Here is a 20,257-nt window from a genome sequence, read left to right as displayed (position 1 = left end):
AAAGAAATTCAAAATGAACTGTCTCTAAAATTAAATTTTTGTTTAGACTACACAGCAAATAAATTGCCAAACAAGCCCTCGGATTCTCTTGCTATAGGTAATTTTTAAAAATGAGTTATTTACTTGTTACTCTCTTGCAATCAACTCGTTCAAATTTAATGAGGGATTCTGATAAGTAAAGGGTTCCGATTTCATGGTAGTGTTAAGGGAAAACTACTGGCATTTCTCTGCTAAACTGACAGCAGCTGCTGGATTACCACACGTGCACAATTTATCAGAGAAACCCCGAAGCTGCTGACAACAACACCATTGACATTCCTCCACCAGCTGCAGCCTTAACCAACACACAAATTATTTGTCGAAATTATGGGAACTTAAATTCTTCACCAGCTAATCCTGCGCAAAATACGTCGAGGATTGTTCACTCTGTAGCATGTGGGTTTTACGAGTACATATTAGAAAACTGTCCCTACATTAATAAGTTATTTTGTGTTCTTTAATTCTTTCACATGAAGATTTCAAAATATAAGTTACTTGAAAATTAAAATATTGCATCTCTATTAGCCTCGTGGAGGAGGTCATATCTACCAATAATGTTATCATGTTGGGAGGGGTGAAAATGTTTGCCAGTGGTGCTTGGCGGAAGGAGGGGGATTTTCACCAAATCATAGCCGGTGTCCATGCGACCTCACTGAGAACACCCTCACCCTTGCACGTAGTTGCAATCTCTCATTCCCTGGAACTGTTCTAGTGCATCCCCTGGAACTGTTCTAGTGCATCCCCTGGTCTTCTATCTCCATAAATCCTTCACATACTTCTTAAAGCACAGCACCTAGAATTGGGACACAACACTCCAGCTGGGATAACAAGAGTTTCATGCTCCCCTTACACAAGTTACTCTGGCAGCTCAGTCTCCAGTACTAAGACATCTCACAAATAAGGCAGCCAGGAATGCATTACAAAGCTGGCCTCCCAACACAATGCATACCAGCAGTTCCTCTGGAATGTAATGCATGTAGCAGACAGCACACTGAACAGGAAAATAAGCCCCATTGCGCAGCCACTTCCTGACTAAAGGTACTGGATTTTGTCGGTGATCCCTTGGTAAAATAATACTGTCAGACTCGCTGAAATCAACAACGCTCTTGAGTTAGCAGTGGGACTTGGAGACACAAGAGAGACTGTAGATGCTGGAAGCTGGGGCTGTGAGACTTCTGGGGGTGGGGGTAGGAGCCAGCCAGGGACTGTGCAGAAGTCTGCGCGAGAAGGCTTTTTGTGTGAGCTATGATTGTGTGCTTTAAAAGAAATTGCTGCTTCTGTGCTGAGAAGAAGACTGAAGGAGTGGCAAGCTTGAGTAAGATGGCGTTTTAACAAAATTTCAAGTGTGCGCAATACTGCACTGGAGGTTAATGGGTGGAGCCGACAAGCAGCCAGAGAAAATGAACATCCTTGCCACAGACTAATTCTGTTACCATGGCAACAGCTTCACCTGAGCAGGGAAACAGTGAAGGGAAGGCTGAGCGCAGAGATCGGGGCCACCAGATTGGGCCAAACACCCACACCCTCCCCTCCCCATCCCCTGCTGAAACAATGACACCAAAGACAGGCAGTGAGCCACCCAGGTACCAGATGGACTGTCTCCCTGACGATCCTCCAAGCTCGGAAGCTGGCCAAGAATCTGAGGGAGGGAGGGAGGCTAAAAATATGAAGGAGAGAAGTTGGAATATCGGCCGTCTCGAGACTTGAGCGCCAGAATCTCTGATGAGACTCCCGTGCAGTGGGGAGGGAATGGCCAGTACAATAGGTACAGGCGGCACAGTATTTTGGATGAAGCATCACACCGAGCCCCGGTCTTACCCTCCCCTGTAGACACAAAAGATACCACAGCAATTTTGAAGAGGAGGGAGATCCCCCAGCAACCTAGAGCCAATATTGCTCCTTAATTAACGTTGTTAAATCTGATTACCTGGTCATTATCACATTGCTGTGTGTGGGAGCTTGTGAACAAACTGTTTTCTACACTGTCACAGTGACTACGCTTGAAATGTTCACTGGCAGCCAGAAACTGTGATACATGCGGAAGAATTACAAATCAAGCTTCTAAACACAGAACGTTTTTGAACTGATTCTTTGAAATGATGTTTCTGTCAATATTTTGAACCATTTTCTTTGTATGTCCTGCATTCAGAAACCAGACACAAAGAACCAGACCTTTGCAAACTGTGCAAAGATTTCATTAAAAAAGCAGGAACAGAGTCTCTACAACCACTGCCACCTCCCCCCCCCCCCCCCCCCCACCCCCAGGTAGTATAATCAATACAACTCATTACTGCTGGTATGTCCTGAGGCCAGTTTTCTCCCAACCCCAGACCACAGGGAGATTATTAGATTACTTGGCCTGAATTCCCATCCAAAGCATGTGCTGCCTCTGGACAACATCTGGATGCTTCTTCACAAACTTGGAGTCGTGGGGAAGCAGGAACTCCCAGCCTTTGTTGACACGTGAAACAGCCATTTGCTCCAGGAAGTCCTTCACATCTTCAGGGGGGAGCTGCCCAACAGAGGGAAGCAGAGGTGAGAGTGGGCACACAACCTTTAATTATGGCCATCAAGTCTTTTATAAGCAAGATATTGTTCACCAAAGGTTCAAACAGACCTTCAGCCTCAGTGAATTGGAAGACTGAGCAAGACTATTCTATAAATAATGTGAACAAATGAGATTCAAGTTCATGGTGCCCTGAAAGTGGCAACGCAAGTAGGTAGGGTGGTAAAGGCGGCGTACAGCATGCTTGGGGCACGAGTATAAAACTCAGGAAGTAATGTTACAGCTGTATCAAACTTTGGACAGGCTACATTTAGAGTATTGTGTGCAGTTCTGGTCGCCCCATTACAGGAAGGATGTGGAGGCTTTGGAGAGGGTGCAGAAGAGGTTCACCAGGATGCTGCCTGGATTAGAGAGTACTAGCTCTAAGGAAAGGTTGGACAGGCTTTGATTGTTCTCTCTGGAGCGGCAGAGGCCGAGGGGAGACCTGATAGCGGTTTATAAAATTATGAGAGGCAGAGATAGGGTAGATAGTTGGAGTCTTTCCCCCCAGGGTGGAAATGTCAAATACAGGAGGACATAGATTTAAAGTGAGAGGGGGGATGTTTAAGGGAGATGTATGGGGCACACTGCCAGGGTTGGTGGTAGAAGCAGATACAATAGTGGCGTTTAAGAGGCATTCAGACAGACACATGAACAGGCAGGGAGCGGAGGGATATGGTTCATGTGCAGACAAATAGGTTTAGTTTAATTTGGCATCATGGCTGGGACAGACACAGTGGACCCAAAGGGCTGTTCCTGTGCTGTAATATGTTCTGTAAGCTTTACACGTATTGAATATATTACTTTAAAAATGACTAACTGTCCAATTGATTGTCAAATTGCAGTCTCTTTGTCCACTATCAGTACTGTTAAAATTCTGATGAACAATGTTAATCTTGTCACGTGGATAAAAGCCATCAAAAGTACATGCATTTCTTAAAATTTGTTTTTCTGTTTACACGATATCTACATTTAAATGTGTAAAAGGTGCAATGTATTTGCAGAACACGGTGAAAGGTTTTAGTTAGTAACTGCAGACAAGGTAAAGTGACTAGAATGCAGCATCACTGTTTCTAGTTGCGTTTTTACACTAACGTCTTGTTTTGCAGAGCCTTTTTCTTCAGTCTGGTGCACTTTATGTACACTTTACAGATAATTTATGCTCTGTGTGTTGTCCGAATCTACGTGCCTGTGATGATGCTGCTGCAAGTTTTTTCCACTGCACCTGTACCTCACTGTACTTGACAATAAACTCGACGTGACTTGCAAAGGTTAGCAGCTCAGCGCAGTGTGAGTGCAGCAGGGACACCAGAGGGCAGGCTGCCCACGTTCGAGTCACACTACTCACCTTGATCACAGCAGCGACTTCTTTCCTGACGACCCATAGATCCTGTGTAAATTTCCACATCTACAGATGGGGAGACAAGGAAAAATCAACCAAAAATCAAAAGTCAGGGTGAAGGTTTGCAATTCCACACTGGGCCTAGTTCTTCATCTTCACAACATGTTTCTCGAGTTCGAGACCGAGGGGGGAACTTCCTCATGAGGATTACAGCAGCTGATGGGGTAGGAAATGAGAAACTATTTCTGCTGGTATTGGTATATTATTGTCATTTGTACCGAGGTCCAGTGAAAAACGTGTCTTGCATACCGATTGTACAGGTCAATTCATTACACAGCGCAGTTACATTGAGTTAGTACAGAGTGCGTTGAGGTAGTACAGGTAAAAACAACAACAGAATACAGAGTGAAGTGTCACAGCTACAGGAAGTGCACTGCAGGTAGACAATAAGGTGCAAGGTCACAAACAAGGTAGATTGTGAGGGTCAAGAATCCATCTCATCGTATAAGGGAACCAACCACAGTGGGATGGAAGCTGTCCTTGAGCCTGGTGGTGTGTGCCCTCAGGCTCCTGTATCTTCTGCCTAACGGAAGAGGGGTGAAGAGAGAATGGCCCAGGTGGGTGGGGTCCTAACCCCTGCCTCCTTCAACACACCCTGCTCCAAAAAGGGAGTAGGATGCTAGGCATCCAATGATGTGTTCAAGACAAATTTGACCATATAAAGTCATGAGAGGAATAGATAGGGTGAACGCACACAGTCTTTTACCGAGAGAAAGGGAAACTAAAACTAGAGAAAGAGGCTTAAGGGGAGAGGAGAAAGATTTAAAAGGGATCTGAGGGGCAACTTCTTCACCCAGAGGGTGGTATGTACATGGAACGAGCTGCCAGAGGAAGTGATTGAGGCAGGTACAATAACAACATTTAAAAGTCACATGGACTGGTACATGGATAGGAAAGGTTTAGAGGGATATGGGCCAAACGCAGACAAATGGAACTACCTTAGATGGGCAGCATGGACGAGTTGGGCCGAAAGGCCTGTGTCTGTGCTGTATGATTCTGACTCTGCAAAGGCACATTTTGTTGGAAAGTTTATTGAGAGAATGAAGCCAGTGTAGCTGTGACACTTTACTCTGTACTGTTATTGCTTTTACCTGTACTACCTCAATGCACTCCGTACTGACTCAATGTAACTGCACTGTGTAATGAATTGACCTGTACGATCGGTTTGTAAGACAAGTTTTTCACTGTACCTCGGTACAAGTGACAATAATAAACCAATGCCAATAAATGGAGCTGGTGAACAGAGCAGCCATGATCTAGCCAACTGTGGACAAACTGAAGGGGTGAACTGGGCTTGAGTTCCCGTGAATCACTAAAGCAGCTCACAATGTCCAGGTTAGTTTTCTTACAACAGTTTAGCAACTAAAATGGAAATGTTCGGTAGAAGGTGGGAGGCTGCCTCCTGAAATGCTACTCACACTCAGATGGTTATGGGCGACCCCAGAGGCACTTAATGTGAGGAGTACACCTGAGCTGAAGGATAGAAGGGAACTACAATCTTTCCCCAGTAACACCTGTCCTGAAGAAGGGTCCTGACCCGAAACGTTGACCACCTGCTTTTCTCCACGGATGCTGCCTGGCCTGCTGAGTTCCTCCAGCATCATCATGTTTTTCATCTAGATTCCAGCATCTGCAGTCCTTTGTTTCTCACACCTCTAATGCCTTAAAGGGAATGCAAGATGCCACTGACATCGAAGTGTCCTCCAACAGGTAGCTCCCACCTGCAGGATGTGTACAGGCCCTCGCCAGGTCACAGCAGGGTTCCGTTCCTGTGAACTGTGACCCGAACAGTTCACAAGTTGGAAACGCAGCCATGAACCGAGTTCCCGGGTGGCAGAAGATGCCTTCATCCCCACAGAAGCCGGCAAATCCATCCTGCCGGACTCCCAAACGCTCATCCATACTGGCCGTACACACATCGGCCATCTGTAAGCCAGGGAAAACCTATACTAAGTTGGGCACAGGCTTCCAACAATGCAGTGTTGCTTGGCTCCTTCTGGTGGGTTGTGTAAGCAGCTGTCCCACTGAGCAGCAACAGGTAAATGTATCCCCTCGCCAGCTAATTCCTTCAACCCCAGTGATACCACATCACAGGTTTATAGCCCAGTGATACCAGGAAAGGGACGAGCAGGCTGGGGTTCCTTTCTCTTAAGGGAGGCTGCCGAGTGATTACGAAGGCGCAAAGAGCATTTCCACGAGTGAAAATCTAGAAGCATCCAATACGAGTTACCAAAAGAGACGCAAGGAACCCAGGAGAGATTTAACCAGAGAGAGGGGCAAGTTGCAGGGGAAGGTGGATATGCACAGAAGGACCAAGCTGTTAGAGTTATGTGAGAAAGCTCAATGGAGATAAGGCACGTGGCTCTTCTTACCAGCGATTCTAATTACATTGCACCAACACAAAGGAGTCTGCCCAGACTCAGGAACAGCTCCTTCCCACTGCTGTCAGACTCCTGAACTGATCACCCCTCTCACACCCCCTTCCCCGTGGTGCGGCCACGTTCTCGGACTCTTAACTCCACCTCTCTCGGTTATTCTGCATGGAGACTTTGGTATTTCTTCTCGCACTGCCTCAGATCGCACTACAATCTTTCACCGTTCTGTTTTGTACTTCTCGCTGTATTTAGCGACGGAGGATGAGGGGGGACCTGATGGAGGTGTATAAGATGATAAGAGGCATTGAACGTGTGGATAGTCAGAGGCTTTTTCCCAGGGCTGAAAATGTTGCCGCAACAGGACACAGGTTTAAGGTGCTGGGGAGTAGGTACAGAGGAGATATCAGGGGTAAGTTTTTTACTCAGAGAGCGGTGAGTGTGTGGAATGGGCTGCCGCAACGGTGGTGGAGGCGGATACGATAGGATCTTTTAAGAGACTTTTGGATAGGTACATGGAGCTTAGAAAAATAGAGGGCTATGGGTAAGCCTAGTAATTTCTAGGGTAGGGACATGTTTGGCACAGCTTTGTGGGCCGAAGGGCCTGTATTGTGCTGTAGGTTTCCTATGTTCTATTACCATGTGCACTGTTCACTCAGAGCTTCAGGCGAGCAAGGGATTTCATTGCACCCTGGTGAATGTGAGAATAAACTAACCTGATCCATTCCATTCACTCCTACATGTACCATCCTGTCACAAAACATTTGCCTGGGCATGTTGCAGAGACTCTCCCCAAGTGCACAAGTGAATCTGTCCGGGAGCGCACTGCACCCACAACCCCACTGCAGATCAATTCTCCTGCCTTACAACCAGTGAGAAACACCAACAGCTCCCATTTCACCAAACTGAAAAATGTTCCCCAGGTTAAGGAGCTGATTACACAAAACACACGCAGTGTGCTGTCTAAGTAACGAGAGGTCCAAGAGGGGAGCTTGGATGTCTGGAGGAAAGAAGCTGGCAGAAATTGGAAGAATAAAGAAATCTCTGACCATTATAGGATCACCACAGATCGGGAGAGGAAAGGCCACAGAAGCAGCTGAAAAGAATGACGACAATTTTAACATCTGGGAGTTGTCAATCAGACACACATTGTTTGCTTCGCACAAGACCAGACCTGCTGGCCAACTTCGGGAAAATGACCTTGATCTGAATCAAAGTACTTTTCATGTTGAAACATCACAGGCCAAACAGCCTTTTAGATACACAACAAAGACACAACAAGAGCAGCTTCCGCATTATCTACTGCTTCGCAACCTGATAATAAAGACAGACAGTGCATTTATATAGTGCCTTTCACAGCCTTCCATGCTCCCACCTCAAAGACAAACAGGAGCTTTTCTTGGTGTTCTGGCAAACGTTAACCCCTATATCAACATAATATTTGTGTTTTTTGTCATCACATTCCTGTTTGTGGGACATGTCTGTGAAAAACTGCCTGTTGCATGTAATGGGGACAGCTCGAGGGTGTGCAAGGTGCTATAGGAATGCACGTCTTCCTTATTTCGTTAGATTTTTAAAGAAACGGGTGATAACACTGTGTACTTACAACAAAATCCCTTCCTCTGCACAGCACCTCTGCAGCAACTCCACTGTGGGGACTGCAGGTATCCTTGGGGTACAGCACATCACTGTCCAAAGGAAGGCAGCAGTATGTTAGTCGAGAGTTAAAAACAAAAATATATTCAAAAGGACAAAACCAAGCTGAGAAGTGCTACTTTTTCCACAGGGTTGGTGAATCAAGAACTAGAGAGAAAAGGTTTAAAGTGAGAGGGGTAAGATTTAATAGGAACCTGAGGGGCAATTTTTTCCACCCAGAGGGTGGTGCGTGTATGGAACGAGCTGCCAGAGGAAGTGGTTGAGGCAGGTACATAACAGCACTTCAAAAGGTACTAGCACAGGTAGATGGATAGGAAAGGTTTAGAGGGATATTGGCCAAACGCGGGCAAATGGGACTGGATTGGATGGGAATCTTGGTTGGCATGGACTGGAGGGCCAGTTTCTGAGCTGTATGACTAAGTTGGCAGGAGTTGGATCCCCAGTCATGGCCGTCAGGCATCAGTTGCCCATCGCCTACAGTGGGACAAGTGGGTGAGAACGCCCTTTGTGGGTGAGTGAATTGTAAACTGAAGGTAGGTTTACAAGGGCAGGAAGCCGAGGCGGTTTGAAACACTAACTGGTTGTCTCCACACAGATGCCGCCTGACTCTCTCGTATTCCCAGCAATTTCTGGTTTTAATTTTCAATTGCTGCTTTGACTTTGTAGAGGAGGCTTTAACAGAGGTTATGGATGATCTAACTGAGATGTTATGATTCGATAGGACAGGTAGAATTGGTTCACTAGGTTGGGAGACCAGAACAAGGAGCCCAGGTTAATATTAGAGCCCAGTCGTGGGCGACTGATCTCAGGAAGCTCTCTGTTCACACACACAAGGGGAACAGAAATCAGGAACTAGAGAGCTGTTGATATTGGGGGCAAATTGAAAATTGCAGAGTTTAATAGATCGCCAAAGAAATAGCTGCAGAGGTGGAGTTAAGAAGCAGATAAGTCATAATCTGACTGAACTGCCATATATACATCCCCTTCCCGTGCCCCACCCCGAATCACCATCCTCAGGAACACCCCGAAGATCCTTCTCCCCTCTGGACGATAGACAGCAGACCTCACTGCCAACAGAGCGACTTCCTGTACACTGTTTCCATTAGGTGCGAAACCCAGCAGCCTCTCCAACTACGTACATCATAGATACAGCTCCCCAAACAGCTTTGGTCACGGTGGCTTTGGGGTCCAAGGAGTTTGAAACCGAGGAACTAGACACCAAGCAGTCAGCCAGGCCCTCAAAATTGGTGCAGAAGTTTTGTTTAGGGGAAGAGAACTTTAAAAATAAAACAGCAGCGGCACGTTAGACAAAAGTGGAGAGAAAGGGGCATTTGGGTGTTAACTGCAGATTAAAGCCACATAACCCCAGACCAAAACTAGAGAGGTTGAATCACGCTGCTTGGGTTACTTTAAAAATGATTTAAATGGCTTACATAATCTTACATTGGTGTACATATTATTATTATTTAAACACTCGAAAATGGCATTCCAATAGTTCTTCAGTGACCGGTAAACAGTGAGGTGAAAGATAAAGGGGTGATAGAACCACGCAGCAGCACAAAGTCTCAGTTCCATTGGGCAGAATCGGAGGAGATAAGCACAAAAAAAAGTAAATTGAGCCAAATAAAAGGACTGGAACAACACTGAGTCCTGGAATAGGGAGTCTGGAGTTTAATGGCAAACAGAAGCCCTCAAACAAATGTATTCAAAATCTATCTATGTGGTTACAGTCACAACATCAGCTGTTAATGAAGTGTTCAACTGCAAACACTAACAGACAGGGTCAGGATATGAGACCATTGTACTGAAAACAGGAAAACATTCCATGGGGAATAGAAGAACTTGGTGTGTGGGACGGGGGAGGGGAGAGTATAAGTATACACAGAACAGGTCCTTTGGCCTGTCATATCTGTGCTGAAAATGAAGCCAAAACAAAATTATACAAAAAAAACTCTCCTCCACTTGGAGAATTTTCCTCCTGAAGGTCACACGTGCTCAGCCAAAAGCTTACATTCGGCAACAGGAACCTTGTGCTGAACAAGACACTGGGTGATTCTCAGCGCGTACCTCTTAACCACCCAGCACCCCTGAACCAGCATGGCCACCTGCTGAATACACCGCAGCACAGCTGTAGAGTCGACCCCCGATCCCAGAAGGCCCATCAGATTCGCAAACTGCACCACCTTCACTGCAGGGAGAAAAGCAGAGGATCCCGTTAGAAACATACCAGCTTCTCCCGACTGTGTGTTAAGAAAAGCCTTTCTTTTCCAATAACCCACATTACAGTCACTTATTACTGCAGTTCTACAGAAAGCAAACTTTCTATCATTTGGACAAAGTATTAATAGAACAGAACAGAAAACAGGCCCTTCGGCCCACCATGTCTGTGCTGACTACAATGCCAATCTAAACTAATCCCATCTGCCTCCACATGGTTTGTATCCCTCTTTTCCCTGCCTGTTCCCATCCGGGCCGTGCCATCTTCTCGCAGCTCCCATCGGGCAGGAGGTATAGAAGCCTGAAGTCCCAACCCACCAGGTTCAGGAACAGCTACTTCCCTTCAACCATTTGGTTCTTGAACCAACCAACAGTTTAGCAACCCTCTGACCACTTTGCACTACAACGAACTGTTGTTTTTGTTCTAATTGTGTTCTTTCCTGTAAAAATTGTGTTTATGTTTTTCTCGTGAATGCTGCTTATCTGATGCTATGTGCCTGTGATGCTGCTGCAAGTAAGTTTTTCATTGCACCTGTGTATGCGACAATAAACTTGACATTGACTTTGTTCATGTGCCTGTTTAAATGCCTCAAACATTACTGTCTGTCACGTTTGCTTCCACCAGCCCTGGCAGCTCGTTCCTACTCTGTGTGTTAAAAACTTACCTTGTAAATCTCCTCTAAAGGTTTCCCTCTCTCCTTAAACCTACGCCCTCCAGTATTTGACATTTATACCCTGGGAAAAAAACTGTCTACTCTATCTATGCTTCTCATAATTTTATATATTTCTATCAGGTCACCCCTCAGCGCTCCAGAGAAAAACAATCAAGTTTGTCCAACTTCTCTCTCTAGCTAATACTCTCTAATCCAGGCCACACCTTGGTGAACCACTTCTGCACGGCCACATCCTTCCTGTAGTGTGGCGGCAGGTACTGTCTGCACAATACTCCAATCGAGGCCAGGGTGAATTTTACGGAGGTATACTGGGCTGCCTGAGATGTCCTGACGCATTCTCCTGGCACGTTTAGTGCCGTGCTAGGCCGGTACATTTGTAAAGAAAAATTCCTCACATTGCTTAATACTACAACAACAACTACTTGTGTTTATAGAGCACCTATAACAGAATACCACACCCCCACAGTGATTCACATTAGTGTTTTTCAATTAAAAATAAACAGCTAGAGTTCTGGTGTGGTGACTTGAAGCTCGGTCAAAGGAACATTTAAATGAGGGAACACAAGCAGCAAGGCTTTGACAGAGGATTGCAGAGCTCTGGACCCTGGGCTGTTGAAGGTTCAACCACCAATGGCAGAGCGATCAAAATCAGGGACAATCACCAGGTCAAATTTGAGGGAAGAGTGCCGAGATGGGGAGGCCAAAGAAGTGTTTTGAAAGGGTGAAACTTTAAAAGACTTTTTGTTTGGAAGCAGGAGTGCACCAGCACGGGGGAGATGGGCGAGAGGGATTCCAAGGGGAGCAGCAGAACTTTGGACCCATTTAGGCCAGAAGAGGCCACAAGCATTTGCAACAACAGGGAATACAGGGGCCTAGGAGTGGGAGTGCATAGTTTGCTAAAAGCAGCGTCACAGGTAGATACAGTGGTGAAGGCATTTGCACACTGGCCTTCATCAGTCAGGGCACTGAGTATAGGAGTTGGGAAGTATGTTGGCAGTTGTATAAGATGTCGGTGAGGCCGCACTGGGGAGTACTGCATACAGTTTTGGTCACCCTGTTATAGGAAAGATGTTATTAAATTGGAAAGAGTGCGGAAAGGATTTACCAGGATGTCGCCTGAACTTGGGGGCCTGAGTTACAAGGAGAGGTTGTATAGACGAGGACTTTATTCCCTGGAACGCAGGAGATTGAGGGGTGACCTGATACAAGATCATGAGGAACATAGACAGGGTGAAAGCACATAGTCTTTTCCCCAGACAGGGGGTGCTAACAACAAGAAGGCATAGGTTTAAGATTTAAAAGGGACATCGGGGCAGCTTCTTCACACAAAGGGTGGTGTGTATTTGGAATGAGCTGCCAGAAATAGTGGTTGAGGCGGGCACGTTAGCAACATTTAAAAGCCATCTAGATAAGTACACAGATCAGAGAGGTTTAGAGAACTATAGGCCAAACGCGGGCAGATGGGACCAGCTCGCTGGGCAACACAGTCGGCATGGACAAATTGGGCCAAAGGGCCTGTTTCCGTGCTGGGTGACTCTGATGCAACAGGGCACTCATCTCAAAATACTTCAACGTCACTCACCGTTCTTCATCAGGGTCCTCACTTGGTCTGCCAGAGGCAGGGTCCGCAGCTGAGCCATTGAGAGTACGTTGCTGGGGGCCAGGGGTACCTTCCTGCAAGAGGGGGAACAAAGAACATTACAGCAGCAGCCCTGGGCAACACCGTCACCGCAAAGACCCACGAGAGAGAACTGGAACACGAACAAAACTTGGGACCAGGGTACAGAAAAAGGTTGACTTACAATTCTTCCTCTTCAACCGGAGGCATCAACATGGACAAATACTCACTGCAACAAGAGGGGAAACACAGAGTGAGTTAACTAAACCAGACTTGCATCATGTTATCAGTCCGCCGAACACCCAGCTCAATTGAGAGACACTCCAACACAGCTTTGGGAAGAAGCTCCAAACCCGGCTGTAACTAGTGAACAATTTGCCAGGGTGCTGGTTTAGGGCCACTGCAGTGGATTAATCTTCTCCCAGATCCAAAACCTTTGGAGGGGCATAAAAAAAATGCCTCATAGCCTTGGGGAAAATACTGCAAGAGAGCTCACAAATTGCCTAAGGGTTAGCAAGACCAGAAGCGAGGCTGCTCCCAACACAGAGTCAGACTGGGGGAACAACATTGGCGAGTGCAACTTAGAAGGAGCAACCTCAGGAGTGGCCACGCCTGCGGACAGTAACTAAGGCCTCCAGAACCGGGGCTGAGTAACTGGTAACGAGGGGGAAAGAGATTCTGGTCAACAGACTCCCACCCAAGAGCATGGGTGACCAGGGGCTGAGGTGAAGGCATCAGATCCACTGAGCAAGGAAGGACGGAGCGAGGTTGGGCAAGAAGCGGAATTCCCAGGACAATGGCGACGACCAACTGTCCCGAGCAGCCTTCATTTGATTTCGAGGGAATCACAAGACGTAGCAGATGAAAGACAAACAACTGCTGAAACAAGGCTGGGACCTGCCGGATTCTCCGGTGGGGTGCAGGAAGTTTGAACGGATGCTCCTGTTAAAATCAGTCGGTGCTTCAGTGAGCAGGGGTCAGCTGAGAATACTGGGCTGCTAACATAGGACCCTACCCAAAACATGAGGCAGGGGCCTCAGACTCCACAAGACGCCCTGGTGACCATGAGTAGTATCTCAGCAGCACCTTTGGAAACAGCTGGAGAGAAACCAAGTCAATGTGACCAGAGACAAGTATTCCCGACACAATGCAGGTTTCCTCCCAGTGCTCCGGTTTCCTCCCACATCCCAAAGAGTGTGCGGGTTGGTAGATTAAATGGTCACTGTAAACACGCCCTAGCGTAGGGGTGAGGGGTGGTGGAATTTGGGGAGGAGGAGGGGAGTGTAGTTGATGGGAATGTGGGGAAAATATAAGTGGGATTGGCATAGACTTTGAATAGATGGATGATTGAGGGCCAGCATGAAATTGGTGGGCTGAAGGGCCTGTTTCTATGCCCCATGACTCTCTGACTACACGATCTTCGACTAGGACCATTAACTCGGCTTCTCTCTACTAACGTTACCTGACCTGCTAAGAATTTGCAGCAATTAATTTCAATTACAGTTGTTCCCTGACTGGTTGACAACGTTCAGTCATCGTACAGGGGGCGAGGAAGTGATTCCGGGTGTTTTGGGGAGTTTCCACCTGTCCCACTCCCAGCCTTTCAGCACTGGCACCCTCCGCTCCCACAGTTCATCCACGAGGGAGTGTGGGAGGAGTGTTCCCCAGCTCCATCCCACTCTCTCAGGCCCTTGGGACAGGACACCAGCCAGCTCCCTACCTCCCACTGCAGAGCATTTTAGGCTGACAGTTCAGCTCAGAGTGACCTGTACTTCATTCCTCCATTCCCTGACCTCACACACTCAAAAAACTTCTTTAACACCTAATTTAATGAACAAGGGTGACCTTATAGAGGTTTAAAAACTCACCAGGGGCAGAGATAACGTGAATGGTCACAGTCTTTTCCCCAGGGTACAGGTATTTGGGGCTGTTGCAGGGACTACTAGTAACCCAGGACAGCTAGTAACATTTATTTTTATTTAACTAGAGGGCATAGGTTTAAAGTGAGAGAAGAACGATTTAAAGAGGACCCAAGGGATTACTTTTCCCCCACACAGAGGGTGGTGGGTGTGTGGAACGAGCTGCCAGAGAAAGTGGTAGTGGTGGGTACAATTACAACAGTTGAAAGACATTTGGACAGGCACATGGATAGGAAAGGTTTAGAGGATATGAGCCAGACGTGGGCAAATGGGACTAGCTCAGGTAGGCAACTTGGTCAGCATGGACGAGTTGGGCAGAAGGGCCTGCTGCCATGCTGTATAGCTCTGTGAGTCTACCTACGAATGATCCAGAGCCAGTGACATGCACAGTTAAAGGTCACCGGCTGAGCCACTGAGCTTTTAGAGAATGCTCCCTATGACGTAAACCGCAATCAGTTGAGTGTCCTGCGCGGATGCCCAGCTCATACCTCGGGGATTTTGTTAGTTCAGACGTCTCCACCATGCCAGCCAGCTGACTGAAGAGATACTGTCGCTCGTGTTCAGACCGGCTGTCCTGTATACAGAGCAGATGCACCATCAGTACACCAGACGCAGGCAACACTGCCCCCTTGTGCCCAGCTCTACCTGAACATCTCCACACCACACCAGTGACTCCCGTCTTAGAACAAACCCCACTTTTTCTAGTTAAATTCCCATGGTCCCGACAAACACCTGACAAAATCATGGCCCGATCCTTTCAAGAATCTGGGGCTGTTGCAGGGACTGCCAGTAACCCTTTTATCAGGGCAACATTTATTTTTATTTAACTTGGAAACACAAGAGACACTGCAGATGCTGGAAATCTGGAGCAAGACACAAAATGCTGGAGGAACTCAGTGGGTCAGGCAGCGTCTGTGGAGGGAAATGGACAGTTGATGTTTCAGGTTGAGACCCCCCCTCAGGACTGGGGGTCTCTGTTTGAAACATCAACTATCCATTTCCCTCCACAGATGCTGCCTGACCCGCTGAGTTCCTCCAGCATTTTGTGCATTGCTTTTTATTTAACTTGCTTATTTTAAACTTTCTAACTGAAGTATCTCAGTATCAGATTTAATCACAGACTTATATGACGTGAGATTTGTTGTTTTGCGGCAGTAGTACAGTGCAAAGACAGAAAATTACTACAAATTACAAAAATAAATAAACAGTGCAAAAAAAGGAAGAACATCCAAAATCTTTTTTTGACACTATTGATTCTAAAATTCTTTCATATACTGGGCAGAATAAAAACCCAAGGTTAAGTAAGAAATATTTACAAAAACTAAAAAAAGGATGGTGGTATGGCCTTACCTAACTTTAGATTATATTATTGGGCAATCAATATTAGATATTTAATTTTTTGGATACAAGATTCAGACGCAATTCAACACCCCAATTGGGTACACCTCGAGTCCCAATCGGTACTCGAATTTTCATTAGTTTCTATTCTAGGAGCTCCACTCCCTTTTGCACTTACCAAATTAAGTAAACATATGATTAACCCAATTGTTAAACATACAATACGAATATGGTTTCAATTCTGTAAATTTTTTGCATCGAATAAATTTAATCTATCAAGTCCCATTCAATCTAATTTTTTCTTCCATCCATCCAGAGTTGACTCAGTGTTTTCCATATGGAAAAGGAAGGGAATCGTATGTTTTCGTGATTTATTCATTGATAACTGTTTTTCACCTTTTGAACAATTGTCTAACAAATACAATTTGCCTAGATCACACTTTTTTTGATATTTGCAGATTAGAAATTTTTTAAAAGCTACTATACCCTCTTTTCCGACACCTTACAAAACTGAAATTACGGAAAAAATTTTCAGTTTTAATCCTTGTCAGAAGGGCTTGATAGCAATAATTTATGATTTAATTATGAAAATTCATTCAGAACCACTGGACAAAATTAAGAATGAATGGAAAAGTGAACTCCAGACATCTGTACCTACAGAGACTGGAAAGAAAATTCTTCATTTAGTTAATACATCTTCAATGTGTGCCAGACATTCTTTGATACAGTTTAAGATAGTTCACAGGACCCATATGTCAAAAGATAAGCTAGCTCGTTTTTATCAACATATAAATCCTATATGTGACAGATGTAAATCGAATGTAGCTTCTTTGACACGTGTTTTGGTCCTGTCCTCTTTTGGAAGAATATTGGAAAGATATTTTTAACATTATTTCAAATGTATTGAAGATTGATTTACAACCTCACCCTATCACTGCAATTTTTGGATTACCAAGGATAGAATCTGGCCATCTATCTGCCTCTGCTAACCATATGATTGCCTTTGTTACATTAACGGCCAAATGATCCATTTTGCTTAAATGGAAGGATCCAATACCCCCTACTACTTTTCAATGGTTCTCTCAAACTATATCATGTTTAAACTTGGAAAAAATTAGGAATGGCACTGTTGACCCTTCGCTTAAATTTGAGGAAGTTTGGAGTCCATTTATTCAATATTTTCTCATGATATAGATCCCCTTATAATAACCTTTCCATTTAGAGGAATGGAGTTGACGACATAATATTTCTCTGTTTCTATTGAGAAACTTTAGTCCAGTTTTTTTTTCTGTTTTTTTTTGAATTTTTTTTTCTCTTTAGCTTATTTTCTTATTGTTTTGGGGATTTTTTTTCTTTCTTTTATATTTTATAATAAATCTTTTCTTTCCTTTCTTTTATATTATATTCATTCACTAAGAGATCGTTGGATCTACAGACTTTTTAATATACTTTATTGATCTTTATGATTATTTATGCCATGACTGTTCTCCTGATCTCTTTGTATTACATCCACAAACATTGATGTTATGTATTAATTTGAAAACTAATAAAAAATTGAAAGAGAAAAAAAAAAGGACTAACAAGGTAATGCTTCAAAGACTCCTCTAGCCTTTGGCAAACCCCACCACCACCAACTGCGCCCAAAGATGCAAACCATTGGACTGCACAAATCCATGCTAAGTACACTCAATTCAACCAGTTACTTCCGACAAACGTGGATTGCTTTCCCTGGAGTGCAGAGACCTGACAGAAGTACAAAGGTACGAGAGGCACGGTCAGGGTAGGGAGACAGAGTCTTTATTCCCCCAGGGTAGAAATGTCTAATACTAGACGGCATAGATTTAAGATGAGAGGGGGAAAGTTTAAAGGAGATTTACGAGGCAAGTTTATTTACAGTGGGAGCCTGGGACGTGCTGCCAGTGGAAGAAGGCGGAAGCAGATACAATAGGAACGTTTTAGACAGACACAAACAGGCAGGGAAGGGAGGGATATGGACCATGTGCAGGCAGATAGGATTAGTTTAAATTGGCGTCATGCTTGGCACAGACAAGGTGAGCCGAAGGGCCTGTTCTATATAAATAATTACGGGGTATGTTATAGGAGCAGGAGTTAATCAGCCTCTTTAAATTTACCTGCAAATGAACTAAAGACCACGGTAAATAATTGTTGCAGATTCTCGGGTAATTTCAACAATTTTATATTGACAGCATATTATTTTCAGATTAGGTCTGAACAATGCAGGGGAAATAAACAAGTGAGGTAGGGAAAGATAGACGTACATTGCCACAGCTTCCAGGAGTCAAACTCCAACAGGACCACGTTTGATGTGTGTGGGCAAGGGGAAGTGAAATGACTCTGAGCAATTCCAACCTCATCACTTGTCCTTCCCTCCTTCAATGGGCAGGAATGAACTGGAATGAACAGAGGTGAACGAATCTTCCCCTTCCATTATTTCCATAAGGGGGGGGGGCAACTAACACCACTCAGAGGAGCTCAGCTTAACCTTACATTTACCCCACTTCTGGGTCAGACACAGCACTAAACCTGGGCCGCTGACATTTGCCAGTGCAGAGGTTCCTCCGTCCCTCAGTTCTATGGAGCAGCAACACATTTCGATCTGATCTTTCTGAACAGGAACACCATGTCGGTGGTGAGGTAGACCTCTCCCAGCCCACCCCACTAGAAGTTATAAAGAGATTTCGAGCATCTGCGTCATTAAAACGTCACAGGCTTTTGTAGAAAGCGATCAGGAAAGCTAATGGAATGCTAGCTTTTGTTCCAGCAGACAAGAATACAAGGGGATAGAATTTCTGGCAACAAACAATCTGCTGGAGAAACTCAGTGGGTCGAGCAGCATCTGTGGGAGGAAAGGAATAGTCGACGCTTCGGGTCGAAACCCTGCATCAGGATAGAATTTCTGCTGAGTTGCTGCAGAGCCCAGGTTAGAGTACTCCTGGAGCAGTCTGACACTCTGGGCTTTATACCCGAGGAAAGATGCCTTGGAGCAAGAGTAGAGTGGACAGCAGAAGGTGTGTTGTGTGTTGGCCTTCGTTAGTCGGGGGATTGAGTTCAAGAGCCGCGAGGTGATGTTGCAGCTCTATAGAACTCTGGTCAGACCACACTTGAAGTATTGTGTTCAGTTCTGGTCACCTCATTATAGAAAGGATGTGGAAGCTTTAGAGAGGGTGCAGAGGAGATTTACCAGGATGTTGCCTGGATTGGACAGCATGTCTATGAGGATAGGTTGAGTGAGCTGGGCTTTTCTCTTTGGAGAGGAGGAGGATGAGAGGTGAGTTGATAGAGGTGTACAAGATGATAAGAGGCACAGATCCAGTGGACAGTCTGAGACGTTTTCCCAGGGCGAAAGTTGCTAACACGAGGGGACATAATTTTAAGGTGATTGGAGGAAGGTACAAGGGGACGTCAGGGGTAAGTGCTTTTTTTTTTACAGAAAGAGTGGTGGGTGCGTGGAACACACTGCCGGCAGAGGTTGTGGGAGCAGATACATTAGGGACATTTAAGAGACTCTTAGATAGACACAAGAATGATAGAGAAATGGGGGGCTACGTGGGAGGGAAGGGTTAGGTAGATCTTAGAGCAGGATAAAATGTCGGCACAACATTGTGGGCCGAAGGGCCTGTATTGTTCTATGTTCTATGATATGTGGACTTGAAGGGTTAAATTATGAGGTGAGATTACACACACTAGATATCGAACTGAGCTGAGCTGAGGGATGATTGGAACATCTTCCACAAGATATTCAGGATAACTGACAGTTTACAGATGTTTTCTCACTTGCTGGACTAGGGGAGAGCCCAATCTCAAACTCACAACAGGACCCTGAAATAAAAACACTCAGCTGGTCAGGCAGCATCCGTGGAGAAAGGCAGAGTGAGTGGCTCAACTCAATGACTTCTCATTCAGACCTTTCCTGCTGAAAGGCCACTGGCCTGAAACGTTGACTGTCTCTCTCACTTGTCTGCCTGACCAGCCAAGCAGTTTCAGCAGCCCAAGAACTGCAGACGCTGCTCAATCCGAAACAAAACAGAAAATGGTGGAAATGTTCAAGTCAGGCAGCATCCGTGGAGAGAGAACACCAGAGTGAACGTTTCAGGCCAACGACCTTTCCTGCTTTTATTTGCAGTGTTTTTATGTCAGATTTCCAGCATTTGTATTTTTTTTTGCTTAAAGGACAGAAATTAAGGAACAAACAGTGTGGCAGCATAGACTTCTCCCGCTCCCACATTCCCACTACCGGACTGACTCTCACCTCCTCCCAGGAGACGGCTGCTGACTGTAAGAAAACTGTGAATGAGCCCACAACATCAGATTTGCACATCCATGGAAGATCAGGGACAGGGGAAGGGAAATGCTAAATTTAATGCTAAGTTTAATCAGACTGAAGTGGGAACAAGAGTCACATCCAGGAATCTACAGAAAGCAACTTAGTAGAAAGTATGCTAAAAAGGCACACGAA

General features: G+C 45.4%; 1 protein-coding gene across 11 annotated transcripts in view; it reads right to left on the bottom strand.

Moving 5' to 3' along the window:
- polr3e (polymerase (RNA) III (DNA directed) polypeptide E) overlaps positions 1-20,257 on the bottom strand; it is a 65,264-nt gene that overhangs the window by 20,087 nt on the left and 24,920 nt on the right. For all 11 annotated transcript variants that reach the window (XM_052022510.1, XM_052022507.1, XM_052022512.1 and 8 more), the window contains 7 exons: positions 14,931-15,016; positions 12,708-12,752; positions 12,488-12,579; positions 10,082-10,202; positions 7,965-8,046; positions 3,933-3,992; positions 2,394-2,551 (listed from right to left, as the gene is read on the bottom strand). In XM_052022510.1, coding sequence (XP_051878470.1) covers positions 2,394-2,551; positions 3,933-3,992; positions 7,965-8,046; positions 10,082-10,202; positions 12,488-12,579; positions 12,708-12,752; positions 14,931-15,016 — 644 coding nt within the window. The remainder of the gene's footprint in view (positions 1-2,393; positions 2,552-3,932; positions 3,993-7,964; positions 8,047-10,081; positions 10,203-12,487; positions 12,580-12,707; positions 12,753-14,930; positions 15,017-20,257) is intronic.

This window comes from Pristis pectinata, chromosome 8 (genome assembly GCF_009764475.1).
Source record: "Pristis pectinata isolate sPriPec2 chromosome 8, sPriPec2.1.pri, whole genome shotgun sequence".
In the NCBI taxonomy this organism is placed as follows: domain Eukaryota; kingdom Metazoa; phylum Chordata; class Chondrichthyes; order Rhinopristiformes; family Pristidae; genus Pristis; species Pristis pectinata.
The sequence above is the reverse complement of the archived record's forward strand: the minus strand, read 5'-3'. Positions and strand labels throughout refer to the sequence as shown.